General features: G+C 30.8%; 5 protein-coding genes across 8 annotated transcripts in view; 2 read left to right on the top strand and 3 right to left on the bottom strand.

The window, feature by feature from the left end:
- Positions 1-614, bottom strand: part of LOC106790374 — a 29,431-nt gene extending 28,817 nt beyond the window's left edge. The window contains exon 1 of the mRNA XM_014755197.1: positions 215-614. Coding sequence (XP_014610683.1) covers positions 215-317 — 103 coding nt within the window. The 5' untranslated portion in view covers positions 318-614. The remainder of the gene's footprint in view (positions 1-214) is intronic.
- LOC106790376 (cyclin-dependent kinase 4-like) overlaps positions 1-16,100 on the top strand; it is a 26,387-nt gene extending 10,287 nt beyond the window's left edge. The window contains exons 1-8 of one of the 4 annotated variants that reach the window (XM_014755203.1): positions 7,204-7,312; positions 8,252-8,354; positions 9,728-9,968; positions 14,297-14,518; positions 14,608-14,969; positions 15,053-15,397; positions 15,476-15,636; positions 15,733-16,100. In XM_014755203.1, the coding sequence (XP_014610689.1) occupies positions 14,317-14,518; positions 14,608-14,969; positions 15,053-15,397; positions 15,476-15,636; positions 15,733-15,952 (1,290 nt within the window). In that variant the 5' untranslated portion in view covers positions 7,204-7,312; positions 8,252-8,354; positions 9,728-9,968; positions 14,297-14,316 and the 3' untranslated portion in view covers positions 15,953-16,100. Of the gene's footprint in view, positions 1-3,918; positions 4,240-7,203; positions 7,313-8,251; positions 8,355-9,727; positions 9,969-13,495; positions 13,570-14,296; positions 14,519-14,607; positions 14,970-15,052; positions 15,398-15,475; positions 15,637-15,732 lie in introns of those variants that run through there. The other 3 variants (XM_014755201.1, XM_014755202.1, XM_014755204.1) reach the window with 3 other exon arrangements.
- A 749-nt stretch (positions 16,101-16,849) lies between these two features.
- On the top strand, positions 16,850-17,648 carry LOC106790396 (histidine triad nucleotide-binding protein 1). Its single transcript, XM_014755230.1, has 2 exons — positions 16,850-17,163; positions 17,274-17,648. The coding sequence occupies exons 1-2, from the start codon at positions 16,963-16,965 to the stop codon at positions 17,541-17,543; spliced, it is 471 nt and encodes a 156-aa protein (XP_014610716.1). The 5' UTR covers positions 16,850-16,962; the 3' UTR covers positions 17,544-17,648.
- LOC106790397 (dihydrofolate reductase) lies at positions 17,611-18,933 on the bottom strand. Its single transcript, XM_014755231.1, has 5 exons — positions 18,594-18,933; positions 18,356-18,511; positions 18,146-18,269; positions 17,966-18,075; positions 17,611-17,904 (listed from the first exon to the last, which is right to left on the bottom strand). Exons 1-5 carry the CDS (start codon positions 18,674-18,676, stop codon positions 17,826-17,828), a joined length of 552 nt encoding a protein of 183 aa, XP_014610717.1. The 5' UTR covers positions 18,677-18,933; the 3' UTR covers positions 17,611-17,825.
- A 59-nt stretch (positions 18,934-18,992) lies between these two features.
- On the bottom strand, positions 18,993-20,900 carry LOC106790398 (gastrulation defective protein 1 homolog). Its single transcript, XM_014755232.1, has one exon. The coding sequence runs from the start codon at positions 20,777-20,779 to the stop codon at positions 19,142-19,144; it is 1,638 nt and encodes a 545-aa protein (XP_014610718.1). The 5' UTR covers positions 20,780-20,900; the 3' UTR covers positions 18,993-19,141.
- Positions 20,901-22,558: the final 1,658 nt, after the last annotated feature.

Raw genomic sequence — 22,558 nt, 5'->3', positions numbered from 1 at the left:
AAACATTAAAAATAATTAATTAAAATCTAAATGAAATTCTTATATATTCCCTATACTATAATATATTATATGTATAATATAATATAATACATTATACTATATGATATACAAAAATTAAAACAAATTTATGAAAAAATTCCTATTCCTAACTATTTCCCTATAAGATCTATGGCTTTCGATCAGCCGTTCAACCGCAACGATTGCTATAACTTACCGGTAGTTACGAAGAGAATGGTCAAGGCCGATAAGGCCTTGGGTCCGGTCAATCCCGACATGTTAGTTCTTCGTCGTCCTGTTAGTTGATGCACTCGAGACATCAAAAAAAAAAAAGAAAACAAAAAGGAAAGAAAGGGAGAAAGAAAAAAAAGGAAAAGGTGGACGAGGTTCCTCCTATCGAAGGTCGTTCTTAGGTATATCAAGGTCAACTGAATGATAGTATATTTTCTTGCAATATTAAGTAGCTTTATCAAATCCAATCAAATTGTCTATGCGAAAGGAATCGTGTAATCGGTATAGGGTCGCCATTTTGAATTACGAGCCTGAAACTCGTCATCAGCAATCAACTACTACTACAACTTCGCAGGCATCGTCCGCCATTTTATTTTTCCTACTTCTTCTTCTTTTCTTCTTCTTCTTTCTTTCTTTCTCTCACTCTCTCTCTCCCCCCCCCTCCCTTACTCTCTTGGTGTATCCTTATTCTTCCACCTCTTCTTCTTATTTTTTTCCTACGTATTTTATTCTTTCTCAGTCCTTGCACTCTCGCGCATACACATTCACACTAACCACACACAAACACAACACAACGTTTGACCTACTTGCCGAGGAACAGTCTGGTGTTAAGAACCAAGTTTTCGGACAAGACACCGAACGTCCTTTACTCTTTCTCTTTTTCTCTTTCTTTATTTTTTTATTTTTTTCCTTTTCTTTTCTTTTCCTTTTTATCTTCTTCGTCCTTAGACTATCAATAACTTCATGGATACTCTTCTTCTTCTTCTTCTTTTTTACATCCTGCTACAAGTTTGAAGGGTCTGATAATTATTATATTATTTTATGATCCTCTTTTTGAAACGCAAACTATTTCTTTTTTTTGTTTTTATTAATAATAAAAATTACAAATTATTTTTAAACACAAATTGCAACAATAATTATCAATGATTTTATTTAAATTATTTTTAAATGATTTAAAATTTTGTAGTTTCTTTTTTAAAGAATGATATTTTAAACTCTGTTAGAATCTCAAATGAACACCGTTTTATTGAAAATATTATTCTATAGTTTGTGTAATTTGGTTTTTTTATTTTTAAATAAATAAAATATTATCCATCGCGAGGTGAGAAATGTTAAGGTCGGATTCACGTTTAGTTCGAGGTTTACTTCACGGTCGTTCACACGGTACTGGTCGTCGACGACGAGGACGGTCATACACGGTTTCTCCCACCATGACTATTCCAGGGCCGCGCTATGGTGTTCCATGGGTTTATAATACTTCCGTAAAACATCAACGTCATTTCTTCTTCTTCTTTTTTTTATTCTTCTTTTTCGTGAATCGTTCCTAACCAATAACAATATCAAAGTTTACTGTGCTTTACCTGGACTCTTCTCTTTTTTTTATCTTTATATCTTTATCTTTATCTTCTTTTTCTGGAGATTCTTCATTGTATCTTTTGACTCTTTACGATATGCAAAACACACAAGCGATATCAAATTAATAGAATGAAGTTTGTTGATATTTACGATGCGCGCGCACAGTGATATGAAATTAACAGCATGAAGTTAGTCGCGTCATAGTCAGATTATTAAATTTAAAAATGTGCAGCAGTCGCATTGAATAGACACCACAATTAAAAACAGTAATTGACGTTGTATTTCAAAGATGTTATTGAAGAAAAAAGAAAACACTACACAAATGACCCACTTTTATAAATTAAATAAAAAGAAAAATGTATGTCTACCCAATAAAAAAAGACCCTGAACTGTAAAGATTAAGAAGTTGCTGAAGAAGTCCCAATAAAGGGACGAAACGTCCAACATAGTTAAATTAAGTTCTACTTCTTTTTATGTCCAAGTTCCCTGTGATACCTTATTAAGAATAAATTACAAAGTTCTATGGAAAAATTAAAGTTTGTTACAGGATCACATGATGTCCGAAGAGGTGGCATACAAAATTTAGATTATTTTACTTTAAGTTAATTCTCAATCTTCTCAGTGAAATGTACAGGAAGTGTCGATTGGTTTAATGTTAAAATACAGAAGATTTCAAACATTTTTCAATAGAAAAATAAATAGAAAGAAACTATGCATCCAGTTGATATTTACTTGCATTACTTTCAAAGTACCGTAAAGAATTTAATCATTAACAGTTATAGGGTTAACTTCTTTTTTCGTTAGGGTCGTTTTATTAAATCGTACAATCTTCCCGATAAAAATATTTAATAATAATGCAATCATTATATTCTAGTTCGTTTTAACTACCATGAGTAATAATTATCGAGACACCCATCCTCCTTATCCTACCTGTTCAGTTCGTTTAATGAATTCGAGCAATTAACGTCACAAAGGGTTCGTGTAAACATACTCTACGAGAGAATTACTCTGTGTGTTCTGTATATAACATAATAGAAAAGCATTAATTAAATGTTTTAATTTTCTCTCATCAAATCTTCTTTCTTATCTTAGCTTGTTTTGTGATACTTATCAGCCGTATATTAAAAAAAGTTCCTATGTTTTACGTAAAGATTCCTTAATGATTATAATTTTTCTTAAAAATATATTGTACATACTTAAACTTTAACAGTTCACTTAAATATAAATAACTATGAGGATGATTATTTAATTCAAACATTGAGTAATAAGTAAGTAAATCGAGTGAGCCACCATAGTTGCGCATGGACCTGCCAAAATATTAAAACTAAATATATATATTAGATTTTTAATTGTTATTTGCTTTTAAATGTATATTGAATTTAATTACACATTCACTTTGTGTATACTGCTAGTTATTAAAAGTTACTAGGAAATAAGAAAGTTTCAAAAATATTGAATTTCTAGTAACATGGCTACGACGAAAATGGTAATAGTAGTGCACTACCTTTATCTTACAAAAAAATTTTCACCGCAGAAAAAAAAGAATAATTGCTCATAATTGCTCACTAATAGCACATTTAAAACCTATAATTGCTCACTTTATTTTCGCTATTTTTTTATTGTCGGTAAGTTGTATTACCGACCGAGATCTGATGGTAACTTACCATCGGAATTACCGACATTAAAAAAATAAAAAAAAATAAAGCGAACAATTATGAGTTTTAAATAAACAATCAGTGAGCAATTATGAGCAATTATTCTTTTTTTTCTACGGTGAAAATTTTTTTGTAAGATAAAGGTAGAGCACTACTATTACCATTTTCGTCGTAGCCATGTTACTAGAAATTCAATATTTTTGAAACTTTCTTATTTCCTAGTAACTTTTAATAACTAGCATTATACACAAAGTGAACGTGTAATTAAATTTTATATACATTTAAAAGCAAACTACAATTAAAAATCTAATATAAATATTTTGTTTTCATTATTAATTAAAGGAGTTTACTCGTTAAAAACTATTGTCTTGGAACAGGTACAGAAAAAATGACTTACTAGATTATATACAGCTAATGAACATGATCGAAATGATTATATTTATATCTCGTAATTTTTTACGAAAAGATTGTTTAAATAATTCATGGTGAGGATAATTTTAAAAGAAATATATAAATTTTTTTTAGTAATTAAAAAGAAATATAATATATTATATATAATAATAAAAACATACAAACAATATATATATATATATATTTTTATAGAAAACTATGGTGTTTTCCTATTTAACTCGATAACTAAAGATATGATTTTTTTTTTTTTTCTATTTCCATTCTAAAGCGGATTGAATATCATGGTGAAGGATGATGGTGTAGTGAGGTATGGCAACTAAATTGGGCAGAAACCAGTCTGACGTCTACCTTGTTGAGGTCGAAGATATCTCTAACGAAACAGCAGCAGCAGCAGCAACTGGTTCAAGGAACGCAAGCTATCAAAAGGGTGGAAGGGAGAAAGGAAGGAAGGGAATGAAGGGAAGCCAGTTGTGTTGAACTCGACATAATGCCTAAAGTTGATGCTTCCAAAAGCTTCGATTCAACGAGGCCCTTCGACAATCCTAAATTTCTTTTTCAGCTGACACCAATTTCGTCACTTTGGTATTTTGTAAGTAATTAAAAAGAAACAATAATTAAAAACGAAATATTAATTAATTGCTATACATTAATAAACAGCTAGAATAAATTGTATAAATCAATTAACATTTATTTTTAATATACACGGTAAATGGATATTTTCGATTAAATCATAAACTTATACAAATATAATCGTTAGAAAATTATCAAGAAAAATTCAAAATTAAACGTTTAAAAATAAATATTAATTATTATATAGAAACAATTATGTGTGTGTGTGTGTGTGGAAATAAAAGTGCATTAATATATAAAATAGATTTGAAAATTTTAACACAGAGTTCGATGTAATCAAACGAAAATCGATGCAACGACAACTGATCCCCTTGTACAGATTAATATGGTGAAAGTTTATGGTGTAGTCTAAAAAGTCAGGACTATTTTTAGCAATTCGGTTCGGGATTGTAACACTCTCTTTTATATTTTTTTTTTTTACGAACGATGTAGAGCACAGATGCAACGAGGGAACACGCGAGTGCATCTTTCCGCCATATTACGAGAAACATATGCGTGCAGAGAAAATCGATTATAATCGATTTGTCATGGTTTCACGAGTCATTAGATGACTAACATAAGAACAGGTAACGTCGTATAAATTGTTTTAATTTTTTATCAAATATTATTTTAATAATAGGAGTTGATATAGAAAGAAAAGGAAGGAAAGGAATCCTATTCATCGAACGAATCATAGTATGACTATATAACCAATAATTTACCAACGATTCATAGTTCTGTTGTATTTTAATACATTCGATAAAATCTATGAATCACAGCCAGTACAACGGGTTGTTGTTGTATTATTTTCTCAAGAAATTAAACTAAAACTCGTGTATAAATAATATATTCTACAAAGTATTAAACCTAGATAAAAGAGGAAACATTTTATACGGTATTAACATATGTACATATTATACATATATTTTTTCCTACAATTCACAATTTAAATAAGATTTGGTCTCTTGGAAAAAGACGTAAATGGGAAGACCAAGAAAAAGAAAGAATACAAAATAAAAACACGTACCCATAAGGAAATAAAGTAAAAACTTTGAGAAAGAACAGTTGTTTACGAACATAAACGTTCTTTTTTTTTTCTCTATTTTTCTAAGACACACTTTTTGTAAGTAGTCACACTAATTCGAAATAGAAAAAATTAATCTTTGTCCCTTCGAGTCAACATGCATGCGTTTACTCTTCTTCTTAAAATGATAAGAATTACGTTCTACAACGATAACGATCGATATATATCACACGTTTCTACTTTGTTCACATAGAAAATCAATCATTTTACATTACTTTTTACAACCCTTTTGTTTTTCTTCCCTCTGGTTAGTTCGTTCCTTTTTTTCAATCCCATGATCATGACCACCAATATTAATTTAAAAAAAACAATCTCATACAAATGCTAGGAACATTATTGATTTACTGTAAAAAAAATGTGTCAACGAATATAAAAATCTTTCATTCGTGATCTATTAACTTGATTCCAATATGACCCGCCCATAGTTAAAGAATAAATCCGATTGGTCATAGGAAAACACATTCCATACTGTTATCTATTTCTTAATACTAGAAAATATTGAGTGGGGGTTTTTATTCATTTTTTTCTTACGAAGAAGGAAAATATAGGAAAGAGATAGAAATGGTAACGATATAAAAGAGTGAGAGAGAGGGGGAAAAATAGCATATTTTCAATAATTTTTTTTTCTATATAAACAATGGAATTCTTATTCAAACTTTTTATAGTATTTAAGATACATATTTAAAGAAGATTTTCTGAATTTTTGGTTGAAAAAGTATTTTAAACTCAGCCATTGCGACGTCATTTCCGGTGACCCACACCGAAAAAAAGTGTTTTCGCGTTGACAGCAGAACTTATAAACGGTGGGGGTTTTTCTGTTGAAAAAATAGGGTCTTTTAGTGAATACTTCAAACTAGAAACTGGAGGAAGGAAAAAGAAAAAAATTTAAAATTTGGATTTTTGGCAACGTTTTTAACAAGAACATTCAAATTTCGCTAGAATTTGCACCACATTTTGGTTTCTTCAAATTCGATTTTATGAAAAAAAACGAAAATCCTTCGTCCAAGTCCTTGTCAATAGTATCACGAAGTCGTGTAGCAAATTTCATGAAAATCGGTTAAATAGTTTTCGAGAAATCTTGACAACCGACTTTAGAAAAAGCTTTTTGAGAAAAACGCATTTAAAGATTTGAGTGGTGGAGTGCAACTTCCCAAGGTTCTATCTTTAAAACTACTACTCCTATCGACTTCAAAATTCAATACAATATTCTAGAAGAGTTGTAGAATTGAAAAGAAAAAAATAAAAAAAAAAAGAAATTTTGTTGAAAGTCCCCCAGCCCATGTAACCCCTTAAAGAAGCCCTTGAAAGGGCCCTAAGATCAATAGCCTCGGCCCTGATCTGACCGACAAATTTCTCCTACCCAATTCCAGAACAGTCTTCTTCTGTGCTTCTTTCCTTACTCTTCTATTTCCTTCTCCTCTCCTCTCACGTTTCTTTCAATATATGTGTGCGTAAGTTTTGTGTAAGCAATACAAACAAATATACACACACACAGACAGACAGACAGACACATACAAACTTGTACGCGACGAATGCGAAAGAAGAAGAAGCATTTCCATTCATGTTTCGAAGACGTGAGCTACGAAACACCGTCAATCGTTTGTAAGTGTGTAAGAGAATAAGAAATGGGAACTTTGGGGAAAGACAAATTCTAATAGGAAAATAATAAAACTATACTTTGTTCGCGGTGTATAAAAAAAAATAAAGAAAGAAAGAAATAAAAAGAGAGACCTTTAAATAATAGCGTCATCATGTTTAACTAACGCCGCGGGATATAATATTCGTCTAGACTCGTCATCGATGCGTGTCCAGTTAGCTCTATTCGTGATCAGCAAACAACAGCAGCAGCAGCAGCAGCAGTAGCAGTAAGCTATCTAGCAGATGCCACGTAACAACAGAAGGACACACAACATCACATATCAGCTTCTTGGGTTAGAAATAACACGTGGCTGACTTCAATTGTTCACTGGTGAATTATTTTTCCTTCATTCCTTTTCTTTTTATTTTTTTCTTTTTTTTTTTTATTTACTTGACATTTCTTACAACATAAATCGAACGATCTTTTTGATAAATTATTCAAAATGAAACTATCACATGCAACACGTGGCTTGAATTAATCATTTTCTTTTCTTATGTACCTTTCATTATTCCACTTTCTCTAAATTTCAGAATTCAAATACAAAAATGGGAATATTAATAAATGTTTATAAAACAAACAATAGGTTCAATTTGTATTTAAATGTTATTATTAAAAAGACAAAAATTAACAAAAAGGATGAAGGGTTTTAATTTAATAGAAGAAAAATAATAATAATATGATCAGAAAAGAAGGGCCCTTAAAGTCTAACGTCAGTGCTAACGAATAAGCACCTTCTACGGGCCCGAGACTAACGTATCGGTCCTGTTCCCCCCACTTCCTTTCATTCCGTGCTCCGCCCTCGGGAAGAACGTCGTCGTCCTCGTCGTTTCGTCTCTCAAAACCTCTTTGCTTTTACACGAACGAGTCGTCGTCGTCTTCGTCTTCGTCGTCGCCACGTCGAGAGAGTCTCTCTCTTGTTCTCTCTCTTTCTATCTCTCTCTCTCTCTCTCTCTCACTCTCACTCTCTTTTTCTCACACTTTGCAATTTTATCAACAAAACCAAACCGAGAGATCATCAACGCGGAATATCCTCTACTAAATCACGAATCGTGTAAGCTCGGTAAAGTGTCAAAGGTTCTACGTCTGTCTGTCTGTCTGTTCTACTTACTTTGCGTGTGGTTTATGTGTGGATTTGTGTATCCCTTGTATATATATATATGCGTGCGTGCGTGTATTTTCCCTTTCTCTTTTTCTTTCTATCTATCTATCTATCATTCTATCTCTTTCTATCTCTCTCTGTCTGCTGGTGTATATCTTTTTCTATTTAAGTATGGCTGCCTACGATCCTAAGAAGTACAATAATCGTGCTACTAACGCGAATAGGAACGAGGGCTTCGAAGGGAAATTTTCAAGTGGATAAATACAAATATCGGTGAGGTATTCAATTATTTTTTTAACGTATATATATTTTGTTTTTTTTTTTTTCTTTTTATTTTTTAATAGAATCCCCCTTCTTCTCTTTGAAATGGGGGGAAGAGAATAAGTTTTTGTTCTAAGAAAAGGTTTGGGATTTACGAGAAAGTACACTGGATAGTGTGTATGTGTGTGTGTGTGTGTGTTTGTGACCACAGCTGATCGTTTGATATGAATCATTCTCCTTCTCTCTCTCTCTCTCTCTTTTTCTTTTTCTATCTTTTATAAAAAAATGACGAGTGTATTATAGAAAAAGATTGTAAATCGTTTCCACGTAAAAGACGCGTCGTCGTTCGTCATTTGATGATTCGTAATAGTCATCGCGTGCATGGTTCCTCCTCCTCTCTTTCCTCTTATAAAACTCGATCACGAAAAACCGGTGGCGTAGTTTCAAGTTCGACGTCCCGTCGAGCACGCGGCCGGCCCATGGCCGGGCACCTCTTCTCTCTTTCTTTCTCTCTCAAGTTCTCAAGTTCTTTGAATTTCACGAGCCGACAATAACTTTGTACTTAATATTTTTCTATCCTTCTAATATCATTGATAATTTAACAGAAACATTATTTATTATGTTAATATAATAAAGATTTGTTTCTTATCCAAAATTGTTTTAATATTATTATCTAAGTTTAATTCTTAGGGATGTTATTTTTTGGACAGATTTAATTTAAATGAACAATACATTTATCCGTTGAACGTTTCGTCTCTATTTGTGATTTCCTCAGCAACTTGATAGTTATGTTCATAAGTCAATATAACATCATTTTTCATTACAGTCATAAGTTTTCACTATCTTATATATAAAGTCAATTTTTTAAAAACATTATCCTACCATAACTTTTCGAACATTATTATTTATTATATTTATTACTAAGTTTAATCTTAGGGATATTTTTTTGGACAGGTTTAAATGTATTAATATAATACATTTATATACACTTATATAATTTGTATATAAGTAATACTATGTCATAATACAAAATTTTAATTACTGAGGAAGTCCCAAATATTGGGACGAAACGTTCAACTGATTAATAGATTGTTCATCTAATTGAAACCTGTCCAAAAAAATATCCCTAAGATTAAACTTAGTAATAATATTAGACAAATTTTGGATAAGACAATTTATTATATTATTTTGATGTTTTCGAATTATTCGTCATACTAATCAAATAATTTGTAGTAACATTTTTTAAAGGATTTGAGGATAAAGATATCATCCTAGTGTGTTTTATCATTCAACATTAAATTCCATCGTGTATCGTTGCGGATCTTTAAACGATATTTAGAATCCTATTACCTTAGTTTCTAATTTCGTGTGATCTCTTTTGAAAGAGAGAAAGAGAAAGAAAGAAAGAAAGAGAGTGAGAGAGAGAACGACGATACCGTTTCCGGTGGTACGCTGTGCTCGTTTTGTCGCGGCTGGGTTGCCTAGTTTCGTTCTTTCGTCCCCTCTAATAATTGTAAGTGCTTCGTAGTCCTCAAGTGATAAAGAAAGAAGAAAAGAAAAGAAAAGAAAATAAAAGAACAGAACAGAACCTCGACAACACTTCTTTTTTCGTGGGAGACACCTGAGGTATTTTCGAATAACCGGCTTGTTACGGTAACAAACACGTAACATCAGCACACTTCAAACTTATTTTAAATATACAAATTTACGATACTTACACAAGAATCTTATTTAATATATGTCAATGATGGTAAATATTACATTCGTAATAAATAAAAGTGTAGGGAAAATATACTTTTAAGATGAATAAGTAATTTGACTTGTTTTTTGTTGTTGTTAATTTTCAAAATTCCCGCTAGGTGCGATTGAGAAACACGACGCCATCTTTGTTTTTTGTCATTCCACGATTATCGTTATTCGATGATAACGTTTTGTCGTTCACACGTATGTAATTAGAACCAAACTACACGCATTTGGAATTTAACGATCTATTCGATAAAGGGATAAGATATTTTATATTTAATATATTATTTTCTATACCCTTTTGTTACAAAAAGTATCGTGGAACTAATGATACCAATCAAATCGAGTCAAGTAAAAGACTACATTTCTATCTTTCAAAGTAATCATACATATATACATACATATATATATATTTTATTCGTTTTCTTTCGGTATTTGTTTCCTTCTAACTTACGAACTTAAAAGAAGAATCATAATCAAGAGTAATACATCCCTTTAATTTTCAAATAATAATGATGACGATGACAATTCTTAAAAGTTTATCTATTAAAATCTAATACAATGAAGATTTTATCGTTGTCATCGAATTATGTCGTATATTTAACTTAATTATCACGTTGGAATGATTATAAAACGATGGGGATAGATGTAAAAAAGAAATTTTTCAGCAAATTGTCAGTCACCGGTCGCGAGATTATGCATATGTGTATACATATATTCATTAACGATACAAATCTCTTATTTGTTTCTACGGTAGTTGGGGGAGGGGAGAGTAAAACTGTGAAATAGGGTGGGGCAGGTGCAGGTGCAGGGACAGGGGAATCTACGGTGAACCGCTTTTGTTTTGATAACAGTATGAAGTTTCGGTCTACGTTAATCAGTGTCACGAAGTTAACAAATGTTCTTCGCAACTGTGTGTGTGCACGTTTATGTGGGTGGGTATAATAGTCAGACGAATAGATATTCTATTAAACTATATTTCGTATTTAATTCATCTCGCGTATTTTTTTGTTGTTTTTTTTTTTTGTCGAGTATATATATAATTATCGTTTGATACGATAGCAAGAGGAGTATCCAATGTCCCCCCCCCCTCCTTGTGCCACTATCTATTTTTCTTTTTCATTCATCGTTGCGGTATATTTTTTCAGGTTGTATTACACAACGAGTAAACGGCTCGCACGCGCGCGCGTGTTACTCGTTGATCATATCATCCATACAATTATATATATATGTATATGTATATGTATTGTAGATAGATTAATCTTTTGATGACTATCAATCAAACGTGCGAGATTCGAATGATTTCAACTGGGATTATATTTTGTTTAAATCGATATCCTTGTTACATATTATATATATATATGTATATGTATTTGTATATAGTGTAATGTTATCGATTGAACATTGTATTAGTAATTAATATGATGTTTGAATCAATAAGCAGAGTCTCTTATTCCTTTTGTAATGATGCAATTACATTTTCATTCGAAACAACAATGTGATCATAACCTATAAAAATGATGCTACATTTTAATTAGATGATAAAAGGAAAAAGATGAATAAGAATAAATAAGAAAATTGGAACGTTGTTTATCGTAAACCGTGTATAGATTCTTCTTCTACTTCTTCTTTTTCTTCTACTACTGTTCCTCTGCCACTCGAGATACCAAATAACTTCATTACGCAACTTTTCAATATTTAGTTTTGTCACAGTTATATTACATCGATATATACTTCTTTTACTTAAACATTTTCCTCGTTTGTATCTTAAAAATGTTACATAGAAAAATATCATTTCTTTAATATATTATCTCCTAAGTACAAAAACAAATAGAATAAAATAAAGAAAGTATTTGAATATGGACGCCATTTTCTTTTACCACTGCAGGATCCAACTAACAACAAAAATGCATAATTCCACGTATAACTTTATTATTTTTCTTGTATATTACGATCTTTACCGAATAATTCCTTTTTTTTTCATTAATATAAAATATCGAAAATTAATATCGTTTGTCAAGAAAAAACAAAATCGATATCACATGAGAAAAATCGTATTTTTCTGTATCCTGCATAAATTCGTTAGCTTTACCGGACGCTTGCTTCTCTTTAGGTTTCAAACACTTTTCCATTCTTCTTTTTCTTTTTTTTTTTTTTGCTCTCTACCTCCTACCAAGCAACATTTCCCCTCCATTCCCCCCTTCGTTCTCCTCTTTTACTCCCACTGCATCTTTTTTCTCGCACACCGAGTAGAAAAAGTCCCGGATGCCCGGATACTGTTCTCAGAAGGCGCTATCCCCACTCCTTCTTCTTCTTTCATTCTTTTATTTTTTTTTTTTTATTTAAATTGTTCCACGTTTTTTCCCTCTCTCTCTCTCTCTCTTTCTCTCATTGTTTTTTTCCTAACACCTTTTTTTCCCCCTTGCGCCTGCATTTTCGTTGCGACCAGAAACACGAATGATATTTTCTTCTAAGATTATCCMCCCCCCCCCTCCCCTACCACTCTCGTAGTGAGTTATTTTATTTCTTACTTTTTTTTTTCTTTTTTCGATCACATTATGACTCGTATACTTCTTGTTTTCTCTCTCTCTCTCTCTCTCTTTCTCTTTTTTATTTTTTGTCCTCCATGTTTTATCACGAGAGGAAGCTTTGATAAAAAAAAATACACACATATATATACATATATATGTTTAATCAAGTCGAATGAACAAACTTTGTGGACCGCAAGAAACATTTTATTCTAATTATAACATAACTTTGTAACATTGTATCGTATTATCGTAGTACCCCCCCCCCTTCCATCCCACCTATCTCTTCCTACTTGCTCGTTACGATACTTTTTCATTAATAAAAATCACGTATACGTCGAGTACGCTCAATGAATTTACAAATACACATCTCTATGTGTGTTATAAGAGAAGAAGAAAAAAAATTAAAAATTAAAAATGGATTAAAAGAAATCATCCGAGATGCGATTACGTACTTCAGAAATTTTGTTATATGTATTTTATTTTATTTTATTTGATTTTATTTCCGTGCCAAGATGTTAAAGAGGTCTCTCTTTCTTTTTTTTTTTTTTTTTTTTTTTTTTTTTTTTTTTTTTTTTTTTTTTTTTTTTAGATAAAAATTAAAGAAACATTGTATATAACTTTTTCACGTTTTTATTGTATTTTATCGAATACGAATTAGAAAAGGTTTTTTTTTTTTTTCTTTTCTTTTATTTTCTTCTTTCATACAACTTTTTTCAGATACGTTTTTTAATTGATTTTCTTGAACATTCAAAGAAATTCTTCTCCTTAGAGAAGGTAAAATACTAATATAAAATTTCGCATAGGTGTTAGACAAAGGACTGAAGTTTCGTACGGTATATATATAAGGGCTTCATTATGTTTTACAAGATGTGTTTCGTAAAGATGTTGAAGGGCGACGAGGGTTCTTCCATTATACGAACGCAGGTGTTCATGCAGATGTCACGAAACAGACGGTGTGTGCCAACGTATATACTCACGCATACATGCATAAGTGTATATACATATATGCAAGCAACATTTTCACTGTTCAGTTTGAAAGAAAAAAAAGAGAGAACAAATTTTGGTTGAAAGAGTTCTAGAAAACTATATTTACTTTCCCATATATATATATATAGAATAAAAGTTACACCATTATATCATCAGCAAACAAATGTGTATTTCTTCTAGTTTTGTAATTTCTCATTTTTCAAAGTATATATTTATTTCTTAAACACCTTATAGATTTTACAATTAATCAGAAAGGTAGTAGGAGCAGGGTGAGAATGAATTTTGTATTTTTCGTTGTTATTTTTCTTCTTAACAATTTTTTCAAATATATATTCTGTGTTTTCCTAACGAAGGAAACAATGTGTATCTTGTAATGGTAACTCTGGTAACGTAAAAAGATATATTTTATGATGAAGGTTCACAGGGAACTTGGACATGAAAAGAAGTAGAACTTAATTAAATTAATAAAATTAAATTTAATTAATTTTTTAAAATTAAGTTCTACTAAATTTAAATTAATAAAATTAAATTTAATTAATTTTTTTAAATTAAATTTAATTAAGTTCTACTTCTTTTCATGTCCAAGTTCCCTATGAACCTTCATCATCAAAAATTATAATTTTGGACGAGAGAAAATACTAAATAGATATATTTTATGTATATTAAATAAAAAATATATTATTGGTGTTTCAGAAAATTGGCAAAATGTTGTGATGGCGGAAAGATCTAGACGTCCGAGCTCTGAGCTCGGACCGGATCTCTCATCTCCTACCAATTCGAAAAAGTCTAGATTGTTGGAACCAACTGAAGAGGTTGCATCTTTTGTCACGGTCGAGGAAGAAGAAAGTTTGGAAAGTAGCGAAAGAATAGACTCACCGAAGGACGCTGAAGAAGAATCAACTAAATCTATAGAAGGTAGTAGTTCAAGTTTAGTTTTTTTCTAAATAAATTCTCATTTATATTTGATACATTTGACAATTTTTCAATTGTATTTTATTTTACAGAACATACAAACCCAATAGAGGAAGAAGCAATAGCAGGACCATCCAGAATAAGAGAAATTTCTGAATTCAATTCAGACGAAGATAATACCAATCAAGAAACATCCGACATGAAAGCTATCGAATTGGATTCCACTGTAAATATGCAATCATCTTTAATGGGTGAACGCGCGTTATACATACAATTAATTTATATTGGTAATGGTGCCTATGGCACTGTTTACAAAGCAAGAGATTCAAATACCGGTCAAGTTGTTGCACTTAAAAAAGTTAGAGTACCATTGACTACTGATGGATTACCCATGTCTACAGTAAGAGAAATTTCAACATTGAAACAACTTGACAAATTTGATTATCCACATATTGTAAGTATTTATCAATTAGATCAGCTGCCTTTTATATTGAAATTATTTGATTAATGTCTTCCAAATGTATCTCTTTAAATTAGGTCAGATTATTGGACGTTTGTCAAGGCAAGCGTCAAAAATTACCCTTTAGTGAAGTAATATCAAACGCATTAGATGAAAGCTTAACTCTCTGGTTAGTCTTTGAACATGTGGAACAAGACCTGGCATCTTATATATCATCATGTTCAGAGACAGGTATACCTTCCGAAATTGTTAGACAAATGTTCAAGGAGATTCTTCATGGCATTGAATTTTTACATAGTCACAGAATTATACACAGGGACTTGAAGCCACAAAATTTATTAGTCACGGCAGAACGAAGAATTAAAATTGCAGATTTTGGTTTAGCAAAAACGTATGCCTTTGAAATGAGATTAACATCTGTGGTAATTTAAATATTTCTTTTTTTTGTATTGCAGTTAAAGGATTACTTTACTTTCTATAGATTTTATATTGTTATATAGGTTGTAACTCAGTGGTATCGAGCACCAGAAGTTTTATTAGGTTGCTCATATGCAACTCCTGTAGATATGTGGTCAGCTGCTTGTATACTAGCTGAGATTAGTAAGTTGAAACCATTATTTCCGGGTACTAGCGAGGGAGACCAGTTGGATAGAATTTTTCAGTAAGCCTAATTATAATTATTATTTAATTATTAAAATATATGACTTATATAGATGCAATCATATATTTATATAAATATTTGCACGTGATATTTTAGAATTATTGGTACACCAAAATTAGAAGAGTGGCCTGATAATGTATCCCTTAGTTGGAATGCATTTCCTTATAGACGATCAAAACCTTTGAGTGAAGTAGTACCTAATCTTGTTGAAAGTGGATTAGATCTTTTACAAAAGTTGCTTACGTTCAATCCTCATTATCGTTTAACTGCTGCTCAAGCTTTAAGGCACAGATACTTCACTGGAAACCAAACATAAATTTGTGTTTTATCGTTTATCAAAGCAGAGAAGTATGTTTAGACTGATAGAATTATTTCTATGGAATCTTATTTATCTATTCAAAATATTATTTGTACATATAGAAAATTTTCCATATCATAATTATTATTTTTAGCTTATATTATAAACGGAGTTTAAATAATTTTACAATGTATACAAAATCTGAGCTTAGCTATTATATATATATATATATTATTTTAATCTATTCTTTATATATATATATATCAATTTATTATGCAGTAGTTATAACGTATAGTATTTAAAAAGGTATTTTATTAGTAACTCATAATATTTAAGCTGTGTTTAAGATATTTTCTAAAAAAAACAACACGAAGACACACTTGATTTTGTATTTCCAATGAAGTGACAAATTTTTAAAGATAAGTTATTGCTTCGTTTAAATGAATTATATACTTATATATTAGAATAGAATAACTTTTATAAGACTGGGGCCTTTTAGACCTATTAGAATCATTGGAAGATTTAGGATCTTCCTAAAAGACCAGAAAAGACACTGCCATATCATGTAATTGTAAATAAGAATTTAGTTATTAATATTATCATTGAATTTTATGTAAGATATCCGCTATTAATGTATACAAATCAGCGATATATATATATATATATACATATGTATATGCACATCTAAGATTAAATATTGTAATGTTTTATTACAAAAGTTAAAAAAAAAGACTGTATAATAATAGAATAAAAAAACATTTTATAGTTTTGTAAACTATTAAACTAATATTAATGACAAATTATTTATATTTCATTAAAAAACTACAATTCTAAATGAATTTATGATATTTGTTAAACATTTTTCTAATGAGAGTATATTAAATCTCGCGCCCATGTTTGAAATCAGCCATTTATTTGATATTTTACGAGCTTCATGATAAGGTAAAATCTAAAACAATATCTTCAAACTAATGACGTAAATTTCATAGCTAGTAAATAGACAATTCATTGGAAACATATCTTTAAAAATGTTATTCCTAAATCTTGCATTAAATTCGTCTAAACGTATCGTATATTCGAGTGCGAAATTATCGATAAACTCGGCGTTAAAAAGAAAAATGGCGACCGAAGTGGAAAAAGCACAAACCGCAACTCCCGGTGGTGATACAATATTTGGAAAAATATTGCGTAAAGAAATTCCATGCAACTTTATTTACGAAGACGATAAAGTAAGCTATTAATAATTGATATAAAATAAATGAATATATTTATTTATTATCTATATATTATCCTGAATTATTCGACATGATTCTCATCGATTTGTATTTTTTGTTATTAGTGTGTTGCATTTAATGATATTAATGGACAAGCTCCTGTACACTTTTTGGTAATACCAAGAAAACCAATTTCCCAATTATCCAAAGCCGATGACGAGGATGAAGCCTTATTGGGACATTTAATGTTAGTAGCACGAAAAGTTGCGAAACAAGAAGGTTTGGATAATGGTTTTCGTTTGGTTGTTAATGATGGAAAGGATGGTGCACAATCGGTGTTTCATTTGCACCTGCACGTACTCGGTGGTAGGCAGATGCAATGGCCTCCAGGCTAAAAATTCCAATTATTTGATCTGATCTTATATTTTGAATTATTTGAAATCAATAAATTATAATCATTTCTTTTTTTTGACTCCTAATAAACGAGTGAGATCATGAAATATTGGGTTACACGTGAACAATTTATTTCTATGGTATAAAAAAATATATATGTGTAATGTTAAATGCATTATAATGAATTTTTATCTTATTCTTATGGAAAATGATAGTAGTATTTGTACTTCAATATCTTTTGATTTTTCATTCTCAGTAGCTCGCTAAAAATTACGGACATTTATTTAATCCTTTTTTTCGTAAACTTTATACTCGAATTGAATTCCATTTTCTTCCTGAATTCCATCAGGAACATTGGGATCCCTAAATAAAAGATTATAATTATAAACTTCACGATACGTTAAAAAATATTGACGAAACTTACTTGACCGGTACGAGATCAGTTGAAAGTTCCGGGAAAAATACATCACAATCGAAGTGTTTCTTTATTTTTGTGAGATACAAACGATGAAAATGCGGAGATTCTAATGCGGCCTGTGATTAAAATATGAATTTGATAGGTGGGGAAAAAAAGAAAAGAATATAATGAAGAATGTAAATGTACTTTGTAAACAGAACTTCCACCTATGACCCATACTTTGTCCACCTGTTCATACAATGGTGACCGAGATATAATGTCCAGTGCATCTGTAATACTTTTGCAAGAGATCGCATCGGATCCAAAGTTTCTAGAAATGTTGTATAAAACATTTATGAATTCTTCGTTAAAAGTTTCGTTTGAAATGTTTCAATCATTTATGTTCGAAATAATTACAGAGATTGTCTCGTCAAAACCATGTTAATACGATTGCTCAATGGTTTATACTTTGGTGGTATAGAATCCCAAGTTTTTCTACCCATTAATACAACATTTCTTTTATTTTTATTGTTTGTTTTTAACGTCATATGAGAAAAATATGCCATTTCTGTTCTAAATATAAAATATGTTAGAAGATAATAATCGTAGTCGAGAAATGTGAACGTTACAATAAGATATAAGAATGAAAACTTACTTCAATTTCCACGGCAAGTTTCCATTAATACCAATTCCTAAGTTTTCGCATGCAGCTGCGATTAAATATAATTTTAACTGCATCTTTTAAGCAAAATACAAACTTTTGAAAATATTCGAATAGCATGCGGACGCCTTTAGTAAACCATAAACCCACGTGTATATATGATTCGTGTGAGAGTTATCCATAAAAATACCTAGCTAAAATTGGTCACTAGGTGGTGATAAATATACACATTCGAAACTATTGCCTAAAACGTAATTCAGATTTTTCCCATTTTTAATTGTATTATATTACATATACACACAATATTATTTATATTTACGTACACAGTTTCTTTTTATATTTATAATAATAATGTCTTTTTTTAATTAGGAGATAAATAATATATACTATTATTATAAAACAATATATATTTAATTAGATAATAATATTCATTATGTATATACTTTTACGTAAGACAAAGTACATCTAATTTCCATATTTTAAATAATAATTTTGTTATAGATATTTACATAATAGTATTATTACTTATAATTAAAATTTATTTATGATTTCTGTTTCTTATTACTCGGACCGCTATCTTGTTCATCAGTTTGAAAAATAGTTTTTGGTTGAGTCCTTTTATAAGCTGGTGCTATCCAATATGGATTTTCCTCAGCTACTTTCGCATATTTCAAAATAGCCTCTCTAGGATCCTGATCATCTTCTATTCTTTTACTGAGTCCAAGATTACGAATAACATAAGAACTTAATGTACCACCGGATGATGCTACCCTTCCACCTTGACCAGAAGTAATTGGTAAATCTGGACGTCGGGATTTAACAGGATCAAGACGATCCTTTTCCATTTGTTTTCTAACAGATTTAGGTCTGTCTTGTCTAAAGAGTGGTAACGCGTGCGGTGTAATAATTTGTTGAGTAGACATTACTTCCATGTGCTTATGTTTGAAATGAGATTTGACAACACACAATTTAGCACCTCTCATACTTCTGTTGATATCGTAATAAGCTTTAACAGTACCATTTCCGCAACCAACGAATAATTGATTTAATTTAGGATGCCATAGAGTTTTAATAACGTGCGAATTGGTCACCGGTATTTCATTAACGAGTTCAAACGTTTTAGTATCGTAGAATAAAATTTTACCCATTTCTTGACCTTTCCTTAAAGATTCTCCAGTAACTACCATAGAATCATCAGGACTAAACATACAATCGGTTGTTTCGTATCGAGAAAATAAATCTTTAACTTCAAATATTGGTACTTTGAATGCCCTCAAGTCCCATAATTTTAACGTGTCGTCGCAACTTCTCGTTGCCAATGTTTGTCCAAGATAAGAAAAACTTAAACTGGATATTTCATTGTTAGAACCATGGGCATTTCTTAACGTCAAGGATGGATTGACAAAGTTTTTTCTATGATCCCACATTTGTATGGAACCATCTATACACCCGCATGCCACAACAGTTCCCTCTCGACTATAACTACATGTAGTTGGAATTGTTTTAACACCATTCTGTGCTCGACATTTGATAACATTTTTATGACCACGTGGCCTATGTAACAACCAAATTCTACAAGTGCTGTCTTGTGAACAAGTCAAATATTCCTCTTTATTAAACGGATGCCAACATCCACAATTTAATCCTGCAGTGTGACCCTTTGTACGTGCCATGTCAGTTATATATTGGTCACCTTTTACAGTTTCACATTTTTCAAAACCATCTCTATCTAATACTTTAGCTTGAGCTGCTCCTGATATAACTAATATTACATCTCCGGTAGTAGAGTATTGTAAACATTTGACAGGATGATTTTCACATGGTTGCAAAGTTCGAAAACTTCTTAAAGACGAATCCATACCAGCAAAATCCCAGAAACAAACATCGTAATCGATAGACCCTGATGCAAGTCGTGCACCAGATGGATCTGCAGCAATTGCTATAACTGCTTTAGTACCATGAGTCATAGTTACTTCATGTGTGCATGGAATTTTATCTTTTAATAACATTTCCTCTATCTCGGATTCATCGTCTTCCTCTTCCTCTTCCTCTTCCACTTCTCGTTTTTCTTGTTCTTCTTCTTCTTCTTCTTCTTCTTCCTCTTCTTCATATTCTTCTCTTTTATCCTCCACAATATTTTTGGAAGATAGTACTTTAGACTCACTAGCCATCTTATTCATAGTTTTTGTTTATTTAAAAACGAAAATAAGATTGTAAAATTGTTTATTTTTTAATCGTACGAAATAGCCAAGAATATTGACGTGTGAAATTATACAATGCAACTATGATTACATACTTCAACAAAGAATAGAAACTACGAGTTCATGCAATTCAGTGCAGTGCATCGAAATATTACTGAATAAATTTGCAGATGGCGCTGTTGAGACTAGTAATATAAAACTTTGAAATAGGTTTAACTTATTTATTAGAAAAGGATTACGTCAAGAACACGCAATATTTTTATTGTACGAATAATATATTTAATGCATAAATGTTTAAATGATCGACAGATTCTTTTTTACTAACTATCTATATTTATGTGTTAACTAGATTGGAAACTTTGAGTTGTCTTATAGATAGGAGCTTCATAGTTTTGTCGTTGGCGCTTCGATCGCGTTACCGGTAAAAAAGGTAACTTATCTTAAAATATTAAAAGTTTAGTGTATCATCTTGAACGTAAGATGATGTTAGTGTATATCTTCTTGAAAATTTAAAAAAGATTTAAATATTCAAATGATCAAATTGTATATTATTAATTAATTATTAATTAATAATCTACAAAGATGTGTTTTATATAGCATCCATTATATAAAATCATTTGTCAAATATATCTTCGTTAGAAAAAATGATATCCTTAATGTTATCTCAAAAGATAATAAAAAAAAATATAACGATTTAAAAGGATAATGAATTTTATATAAAAAAATATTATTAAAAAAAGAAAAACTCTGGAAAGTTTTATTTGCAAATATAAGTAATGTGTGCGACCGTATGTGATCCACGTTGGCATGCGTTCCTTGCTAAGAAGGGTGGATGAGGAAGGGGGTAAAGAGGGAAAGGGGGAAGGAAAAGGACACGCCGCGTGTGCACGGCCGACTGCCTGCGAGTGGCTGCTTTATTATTAGCAGTTCTTGCTGGATCCTTTGATGTTAGCCGACTCGAAGCACTCTACGCCACTCACACCTGTCCGACTGCCGTTTCTACTTCAATCAGGAAAGCAGAAAAATGTCTCTATCTTCTTACTTATTCGAGAGAGAGAGAGAGTGATAAAGAGAGGGGGAGATTTACGAAAGAGAAAAAAAAGGAAAAAAAAAAGATAGTTTGTTTCATGTTTTTTAAACTTATACATTTACATTAAAGTGAAATAAACGAATCAATTTCTTTGAATCATTTCGTTAAGCCAAAGAATAATATAATTTTCATTTAAAAAATGTCTACGCGTTTATGTTTAATTTTTTAACACGATATATGTGTAATATGGGTTTATATGGGTATAATAATAAATATTAGTTGACATATATATTTTATTAAAAAGATTGCTAATAAATGTTGGGAATTTTTAAATCGAGAATCACTGACGAGTCGGCTGGTAATCTTAAGAAGTTGAGTACCACCGGAGATCATTACGTTATGGCGTAGGGCCCGCAAGGGTGGGACTAGTGGGTCAGCCAAGCGAACCGAATCTCCCCTTCACGCCTTAAAAAGGTCAGTCGAAGCCACTACCCTCTTCTCATTCGCTATATATATATATATACTTACATTTCATTTTCATTTTTCTTTTATATATATTCTCTTTTAAAAATTATCTTTTATATTTTACGTTACAATATATTTCTACGTTTGTATAATACTTGTGTTGAAAAGAAAATAAGGAAAAAAAACACTAAATGCAAGTAATATAAAAAAAGAAATTATTTGTCATCGAAATAATTTACTCGACGATATCCAAAAGCCAAAAA

The sequence above is a fragment of the Polistes canadensis genome, unplaced genomic scaffold (genome assembly GCF_001313835.1).
Source record: "Polistes canadensis isolate GaletaPanama2010 unplaced genomic scaffold, ASM131383v1 scaffold_234, whole genome shotgun sequence".
NCBI classification, from domain to species: Eukaryota; Metazoa; Arthropoda; class Insecta; order Hymenoptera; family Vespidae; genus Polistes; species Polistes canadensis.
This window is presented reverse-complemented; position numbering and strand designations above follow the sequence as displayed.